General features: G+C 61.4%; 2 protein-coding genes across 2 annotated transcripts in view; one reads left to right on the top strand and one right to left on the bottom strand.

The window, feature by feature from the left end:
* Positions 1-7,020, bottom strand: part of RAD51C (RAD51 paralog C) — a 25,903-nt gene extending 18,883 nt beyond the window's left edge. Inside the window, exons 1-2 of the mRNA XM_014953169.1 lie at positions 7,004-7,020; positions 828-931 (exon numbers count right to left, since the gene is read on the bottom strand). Coding sequence (XP_014808655.1) covers positions 828-931; positions 7,004-7,020 — 121 coding nt within the window. The remainder of the gene's footprint in view (positions 1-827; positions 932-7,003) is intronic.
* Positions 1,535-8,699, top strand: part of TEX14 (testis expressed 14) — a 58,866-nt gene continuing 51,701 nt past the window's right edge. Inside the window, exon 1 of the mRNA XM_014953171.1 lies at positions 1,535-1,670. Within this exon, the coding sequence (XP_014808657.1) occupies positions 1,535-1,670 (136 nt within the window). The remainder of the gene's footprint in view (positions 1,671-8,699) is intronic.

The following is an 8,699-nucleotide window of genomic DNA, read 5'->3' on the forward strand; positions in this document are numbered from 1 at the left end:
GGGGCGTTCGTTGTGGGAAGGGGGTCAAAAACAGCCTAAAGGGGTGCTGGGCCCCAGGCGGCCCCAACCCGGGAGTGGTGCTGGATGCGGCCTGCCTTCAGCCGGTGTCCTGCTGTGAGCGACACGGGACTAACTGCTCTTCTAACGCTCGGGAAAACTGCACTTTTTGAAGAGTTTAGTGGCTGAATGTGCGAAATTTACTTCATATACTTCATATATTTACTTCATATATTTACTTCGTCTCAAGGCCTTAGTATTTTTGAGCTCTCCAGGCATGCAGATGAGGAGGAGGGAGACCTGGGCACTTGACCCAAGCTGCTGACGGGGTTGTTTCATACCAAGAACCAAGTTCAATATAAATTTAAAAGTTTGCTGAGAAGTTCTCTCTCTGCCTTGCTGGCTGCCATCCTGAGAACTCCTTGCCCCAGTGTCAGAGCCCTGAGCCCTTTCCTTCCTCCCAAAGCCACATCACTCCCAGTGTCCCCCATTTCCAGGTCCCTGCTGGGAGTGCATGGCTTCCTGCCGAGAGAATGGGCTGGGGACAGTCCTTGTGTATTTTATATTGGAATCAGGATCAATACGGGTTCTTTAGTGTTATTAATGTTAATTATTTAGACTTATTTTCTTAAAACTGTTTATATTTCAACTGTTGGGTTTCCTTGTTTTTTCCTGATCCCCTTCCTGGGTGGGGAGGAGTCATCAAGTGAGAGAATAATTGTCTAAAATACAATAAATAGTTGTGGGTTCCTCAAACCACAACACCCAGTCTGAGAGGCCTGCACACCTGACAGGCTCTAGTGGAGTTTCTGTTGTTCCCCACTTGTCACCTTTCCCCAGCAGCTCCTCCGCCGTCTGGAAGCCGGCGGTGACGAGCTTCGCCCGCAGGGCGGGGGCCAACGGCAGGCTGCCCACCTCCCGCTGCATGCCGGGGCTGCCGGTACCGGGCGGCGGCGGTACGGTGCTGGCTGCCATCCTGAGAACTCCTTGCCCCAGTGTCAGAGCCCTGAGCCCTTTCCTTCCTCCCAAAGCCACATCACTCCCAGTGTCCCCCATTTCCAGGTCCCTGCTGGGAGTGCATGGCTTCCTGCCGAGAGAATGGGCTGGGGACAGTCCTTGTGTATTTTATATTAGAATCAGGATCAATACGGGTTCTTTAGTGTTATTAATGTTAATTATTTAGACTTATTTTCTTAAAACTGTTTATATTTCAACTGTTGGGTTTCCTTGTTTTTTCCTGATCCCCTTCCTGGGTGGGGAGGAGTCATCAAGTGAGAGAATAATTGTCTAAAATACAATAAATAGTTGTGGGTTCCTCAAACCACAACACCCAGTCTGAGAGGCCTGCACACCTGACAGGCTCTAGTGGAGTTTCTGTTGTTCCCCACTTGTCACCTTTCCCTTTCCCTCCTTGGCACCATGTTTCCCCTTGGCCAGGCCTTGCCCACTAACAGCCCCTCATTTCTGAAGCCTTTGAGCTATGGCATTTTGCAGCTTCATTAGTTTTCACCTTTTTTCCTAGTTCTGTTGAGGAAAGATGTCTCATGATCTCCCTCTTCCAATTCCCTGCCCGGTCCGGCTTGGAATTATAAAAGGTGATTCCCTGGAAGCTCAGCTACATGACTATGTCAGGCAAGGAAACTATGCAAAAGTGAAGAAGCTGCTGAAAAAAGGTAAGATCTGAGTGTAGACAAGTGCTGGCAGAAAAATTTTGCTTTTTCCTGTATCCTTGTATAAAATAGTCACCGTACTGTTGGTACAATTCAGTTTTCTGAGCAAATTATGTTTGCAAAAATGTGTTACAACTGGCCTTTTCTGGTAAATGGTATTACATCCAATTATTGCATCCAAAAAAAAAAAAAAAAGTTGTATGAAAATAAGTAAATTGAAAAGAAAACTTAAGCTTTTAGCTGTAAGGTGCAATAAGTCTGAGCTGCTGTCGAACAGCGCGAGCCCGGGGGGCGGGGCCTCCTTCGGGGGCGGGGCCTTTCGGCCTCCGGGCAGGAACCGCGCGTCTGATTGGTCCTGTTGCGTTCTAGATGCAGATGAGGGAGCGTGTGTCCGCGGCACTCTGCTTGACGGTCGCGCGTGTCGTTCCGCGGGCGCGGAGCGCGGCGGAGCGGGGCCGTGGGTGGGGAGGAGGCCGTGGGGCGGCGGTCGGCGGCGGTGTCGGGCGGGCGGTGCGGGGTGTCCGTGTGGTGGAGGGCGGTGCGCGGCGGTGGGGCGGTGTGTCGTCGGGAGAGGTGGGTAAGACTATACTTTCAGGGATCATTTCTGTAGTTGGTCACTAGAGGGGAGTGATCGCCCTTGACCGGCGTCACAATCCGCGAGGAGGATGTTGTCGTTCTCTCCTGAGCGTGAGGCGGGCGGCGGCGCTGCCTGGGCGGGAGCTGTCGTCATCGATGACCGTTCCCGGAGTATTCCGGGAGGGAGAGAACGCGAGCTGAGCGGGTTGGCGCCTTTTTTTAATGCAGTTGCAAAAATAGAATCGTGTAGGAGCGGAAGTGCGTGCGGGGGCGGCGCGTTCCCCACTAGTCAACATTTCGCGGCGGGACGCGGCGGCTGTTGGCCCCGTGCTGCATCCCGAGCCTCTCGGTGGGTATTCGGTGGTCTCATTACCCGATCCGGTGGCAGGGAAGGAAGGGTGAGCAGCCCAGCGGGTTCAGGTAGAGCTAGTTGTTCGGTGGAAAGAAATCCCTTAAGCGTTAGTTAGTGCCTGGGTGTGCTCCTGGCGATCTGTTGGGCAGGGCGAGGTGCCGAAGCCAACGCATCCCCTCCCACGAGCCCTCCAGGAGTCCTGCAGCGCTAATGAGAGGGGCATCGGGGTCGCCCTGTCCCGCTCAGAGCCGCCTGCACCGCCGCCGTTCCGTTCCGTCCCGTCCCCGGGAGCGGGCGGTGTTGGGGAGGCGGCACCGGGCGTTCGGGGGGGCGGAGCCCGGGGCGCTGCGGAGGGCGGGGCTGCGGTTCCGATTGGCCGTGTGCGGCATTAGATGCAGATGAGGGGGAGTGTCCCCAAGCCGCCACGCGCAGGCACCGGCGCCCCTCAGCCCCCGCCGGGCGGGCAGAGTCGGGGGCGGAGTCTAGGGCAGGCATGAGGGCGGGGCGTCGCGTGTGATTGGCCGTGTGAGGCTTTAGATGCAGATGAGGGAGCGTGTGTCCGCGGCACCCTGCGTGACGGTCCCGCGGGCGCGGAGCGCGGCGGAGCGGGGCCGTGGGTGGGGAGGAGGCCGTGGGGCGGCGGGCGGCGGCGGTGTCGGGCGGGCGGTGCGGGGTGTCCGTGTGGTGGAGGGCGGTGCGCGGCGGTGGGGCGGTGTGTCGTCGGGAGAGGTGGGTAAGACTATACTTTCAGGGATCATTTCTGTAGTTGGTCACTAGAGGGGAGTGATCGCCCTTGACCGGCGTCACAATCCGCGAGGAGGATGTTGTCGTTCTCTCCTGAGCGTGAGGCGGGCGGCGGCGCTGCCTGGGCGGGAGCTGTCGTCATCGATGACCGTTCCCGGAGTATTCCGGGAGGGAGAGAACGCGAGCTGAGCGGGTTGGCGCCTTTTTTTAATGCAGTTGCAAAAATAGAATCGTGTAGGAGCGGAAGTGCGTGCGGGGGCGGCGCGTTCCCCACTAGTCAACATTTCGCGGCGGGACGCGGCGGCTGTTGGCCCCGTGCTGCATCCCGAGCCTCTCGGTGGGTATTCGGTGGTCTCATTACCCGATCCGGTGGCAGGGAAGGAAGGGTGAGCAGCCCAGCGGGTTCAGGTAGAGCTAGTTGTTCGGTGGAAAGAAATCCCTTAAGCGTTAGTTAGTGCCTGGGTGTGCTCCTGGCGATCTGTTGGGCAGGGCGAGGTGCCGAAGCCAACGCATCCCCTCCCACGAGCCCTCCAGGAGTCCTGCAGCGCTAATGAGAGGGGCATCGGGGTCGCCCTGTCCCGCTCAGAGCCGCCTGCACCGCCGCCGTTCCGTTCCGTCCCGTCCCCGGGAGCGGGCGGTGTTGGGGAGGCGGCACCGGGCGTTCGGGGGGGCGGAGCCCGGGGCGCTGCGGAGGGCGGGGCTGCGGTTCCGATTGGCCGTGTGCGGCATTAGATGCAGATGAGGGGGAGTGTCCCCAAGCCGCCACGCGCAGGCACCGGCGCCCCTCAGCCCCCGCCGGGCGGGCAGAGTCGGGGGCGGAGTCTAGGGCAGGCATGAGGGCGGGGCGTCGCGTGTGATTGGCCGTGTGAGGCTTTAGATGCAGATGAGGGAGCGTGTGTCCGCGGCACCCTGCGTGACGGTCCCGCGGGCGCGGAGCGCGGCGGAGCGGGGCCGTGGGTGGGGAGGAGGCCGTGGGGCGGCGGGCGGCGGCGGTGTCGGGCGGGCGGTGCGGGGTGTCCGTGTGGTGGAGGGCGGTGCGCGGCGGTGGGGCGGTGTGTCGTCGGGAGAGGTGGGTAAGACTATACTTTCAGGGATCATTTCTGTAGTTGGTCACTAGAGGGGAGTGATCGCCCTTGACCGGCGTCACAATCCGCGAGGAGGATGTTGTCGTTCTCTCCTGAGCGTGAGGCGGGCGGCGGCGCTGCCTGGGCGGGAGCTGTCGTCATCGATGACCGTTCCCGGAGTATTCCGGGAGGGAGAGAACGCGAGCTGAGCGGGTTGGCGCCTTTTTTTAATGCAGTTGCAAAAATAGAATCGTGTAGGAGCGGAAGTGCGTGCGGGGGCGGCGCGTTCCCCACTAGTCAACATTTCGCGGCGGGACGCGGCGGCTGTTGGCCCCGTGCTGCATCCCGAGCCTCTCGGTGGGTATTCGGTGGTCTCATTACCCGATCCGGTGGCAGGGAAGGAAGGGTGAGCAGCCCAGCGGGTTCAGGTAGAGCTAGTTGTTCGGTGGAAAGAAATCCCTTAAGCGTTAGTTAGTGCCTGGGTGTGCTCCTGGCGATCTGTTGGGCAGGGCGAGGTGCCGAAGCCAACGCATCCCCTCCCACGAGCCCTCCAGGAGTCCTGCAGCGCTAATGAGAGGGGCATCGGGGTCGCCCTGTCCCGCTCAGAGCCGCCTGCACCGCCGCCGTTCCGTTCCGTCCCGTCCCCGGGAGCGGGCGGTGTTGGGGAGGCGGCACCGGGCGTTCGGGGGGGCGGAGCCCGGGGCGCTGCGGAGGGCGGGGCTGCGGTTCCGATTGGCCGTGTGCGGCATTAGATGCAGATGAGGGGGAGTGTCCCCAAGCCGCCACGCGCAGGCACCGGCGCCCCTCAGCCCCCGCCGGGCGGGCAGAGTCGGGGGCGGAGTCTAGGGCAGGCATGAGGGCGGGGCGTCGCGTGTGATTGGCCGTGTGAGGCTTTAGATGCAGATGAGGGAGCGTGTGTCCGCGGCACCCTGCGTGACGGTCCCGCGGGCGCGGAGCGCGGCGGAGCGGGGCCGTGGGTGGGGAGGAGGCCGTGGGGCGGCGGTCGGCGGCGGTGTCGGGCGGGCGGTGCGGGGTGTCCGTGTGGTGGAGGGCGGTGCGCGGCGGTGGGGCGGCGCGGCGGCGGGAAGGACGGTTAAGACTATACTTTCAGGGATCATTTCTGTAGTTGGTCACTAGAGGGGAGTGATCGCCCTTGACCGGCGTCACAATCCGCGAGGAGGATGTTGTCGTTCTCTCCTGAGCGTGAGGCGGGCGGCGGCGCTGCCTGGGCAGGAGCCGTCGTCATCGATGACCGTTCCCGGAGTATTCCGGGAGGGAGAGAACGCGGGCTGAGCGGGTTGGCGCCTTTTTTTAATGCAGTTGCAAAAATAGAATCGTATAGGAGCGGAAGTGCGTGCGGGGGGGGCGCGTTCCCCACTAGTCAACATTTCGCGGCGGGACGCGGCGGCTGTTGGCCCCGTGCTGCATCCCGAGCCTCTCGGTGGGTATTCGGTGGTCTCATTACCCGATCCGGTGGCAGGGAAGGAAGGGTGAGCAGCCCAGCGGGTTCAGGTAGAGCTAGTTGTTCGGTGGAAAGAAATCCCTTAAGCGTTAGTTAGTGCCTGGGTGTGCTCCTGGCGATCTGTTGGGCAGGGCGAGGTGCCGAAGCCAACGCATCCCCTCCCACGAGCCCTCCAGGAGTCCTGCAGCGCTAATGAGAGGGGCATCGGGGTCGCCCTGTCCCGCTCAGAGCCGCCTGCACCGCCGCCGTTCCGTTCCGTCCCGTCCCCGGGAGCGGGCGGTGTTGGGGAGGCGGCACCGGGCGTTCGGGGGGGCGGAGCCCGGGGCGCTGCGGAGGGCGGGGCTGCGGTTCCGATTGGCCGTGTGCGGCATTAGATGCAGATGAGGGGGAGTGTCCCCAAGCCGCCACGCGCAGGCACCGGCGCCCCTCAGCCCCCGCCGGGCGGGCAGAGTCGGGGGCGGAGTCTAGGGCAGGCATGAGGGCGGGGCGTCGCGTGTGATTGGCCGTGTGAGGCTTTAGATGCAGATGAGGGAGCGTGTGTCCGCGGCACCCTGCGTGACGGTCCCGCGGGCGCGGAGCGCGGCGGAGCGGGGCCGTGGGTGGGGAGGAGGCCGTGGGGCGGCGGGCGGCGGCGGTGTCGGGCGGGCGGCGCGGGGTGTCCGTGTGGGGAGCGTGAGGCGGGCGGCGGCGCTGCCTGGGCAGGAGCCGTCGTCATCGATGACCGTTCCCGGAGTATTCCGGGAGGGAGAGAACGCGAGCTGAGCGGGCCGGCGCCTTTTTTTTCCAATGGTTCAAAAGCAGATGATTTATTGAATGAGTGGGGGCTGGATCTCCCCGCGGAGGGGGCGGGCTCTGCTACGGTGGGGTCTGAGGTGGGGAGAGCTTGCGGATCTTGGAAGGACCGCCAAAGCGTTTCATGGAATCTCAGAATCCCAGGTGGGAAGGGACCTCGAGGATCCTCTGTTCCAGTTTGTGATGTCCAGTGGTTGGAGTCAGTTCTTCAGTGAAAAGAAATGCTTTGAGAGTTCATTAGTGCCTGGGCGATGGTGTGCAGCTGGCGTGGTGCTGTGGTGGGTGCTGTGGGGTTGGTTCTGACCAGCAGTGCTCAGCAGAAAGTGATGAGGGGCTGGAGAGAAACCGGGATTTGCCTTTCATGGCATGCTGTGGGAGTCTGTGTCACTCCAGCTGGACCTGGAGCATGGGAGACTTTTGACCAGAGTCTGGTGGTCTTCAGGGAGAAACTGCTTGACGCTGTGCTCGTTATGCCATGGCAGATGGGCTACGTCAGGTTGGGTCCTGGGGCCACAGGGTATCTGCTGGGGTCTGGGCTTGGGAGAAACTGCTCCCTATTACACTGTTGGCTGTGGTGTGGAGATCCTTGGTGCTCAGGCTGGATCCAGAGCTGTAAAGGACAGTGTAAATCACAGTGGTGCTCTGCGGGGTTGTTCTAATTGGTATGTGAGTGTGTGTCTGAAACCGCTGGGCCTCAGTAGCCCCTAGAAGCCAACGCATCCCCTCCGAGCACCCAGCAGGAGCCATGCAGTGCTGTTGGGCATTGGTGCCAGGGCCTCTCCTGCTTTGGCACCTTGAGGCTGGATGAGCATGGACTGAGGCGGTCATCTCGTGTATTGTGTCACGAAAACTTTGCCACTGGTCTGTGCTGAGTGAGGAGAGAGGCTGGGATGCAAAGTATAGAATAATGAGTAATTCCTTATTCATACGTAGGAGGTGTCCCACTCAAACAGGGGCACCCTAGATGTGGGGTTTTATGTGGTCCTTAAATCTTTCAGGCATTCAGGGGCAAAATGATGTGACCAGTCAGTAATTAACACACACACACACTGTTGGTTTGCAAAGCAGTTGTTATTCTGTGGCATAATTATCCATTTGCCTTTTTCTGGCTCTGGGTGTCCGCAGAGAGTTTTGTCTCTGATGCCCAATTTGGGGGTGTTTCACGGAAGTGCTAGAGGGGCTGGGTGCTGGCATTACCGTGGTAGCCCAGGGGGATCTTTTATTCTTCCTGGGCCGCTTTTAATGTTCTAAGAAAGCCCCCTCTTCGGGGTGGGGGCTGCCCTTCTCCTTGCAATGAGTTGGGGTCCGTTAATCATACTCACTCAGCCGTGACTGTGCAGTATGCCGTTATATATCTTATGGACCCACTCTGTATCTCAAGAAGGTTCATACGATTTCACCCTGTAGAGATGAATCGGAACCCTCGTTAGGAAGCGGCGTTGCTCTGACAGTTGTCAGGAGGAGCCGTTTTCACGGCCGCCGGGTCACTTTGCAGGAAGCGCGGGCTTTGGCAGGAGCTGTTGGTGCGGGTGGCGCTGCCGGTCGGGGCTCTGGAGTCTCCCCGGACTCCGGGATTGCCCGTTTGCGGGCGATGCTCCCCGGCGGTACCACGGCGCGCCGCGCTGCCCCGGCACCGAACTGTGGGCGGGGCGGGGCCACCGTTCTGATTGGCCGTGGGCGGCATTACATGCAGATGAGGGAGCGTGTCCCTCCGACGCCACGCGCGGCGGTCCCGCGGGCGCGGAGCGCGGCGGAGCGGGGCCGTGGGTGCGGAGGAGGCCGTGGGGCGGCGGGCGGCGGCGGTGTCGGGCGGGCGGCGCGGGGTGTCCGTGTGGGGGAGGGCGGTGCGCGGCGGTGGGGCGGCGCGGCGGCGGGAAGGACGGTTAAGACTATACTTTCAGGGATCATTTCTGTAGTTGGTCACTAGAGGGGAGTGATCGCCCTTGACCGGCGTCACAATCCGCGAGGAGGATGTTGTCGTTCTCTCCTGAGCGTGAGGCGGGCGGCGGCGCTGCCTGGGCAGGAGCCGGCGGCATCGATGA

This window comes from Calidris pugnax, unplaced genomic scaffold (genome assembly GCF_001431845.1).
Source record: "Calidris pugnax isolate Ruff unplaced genomic scaffold, ASM143184v1 scaffold133, whole genome shotgun sequence".
Classification (NCBI taxonomy): Eukaryota; Metazoa; Chordata; class Aves; order Charadriiformes; family Scolopacidae; genus Calidris; species Calidris pugnax.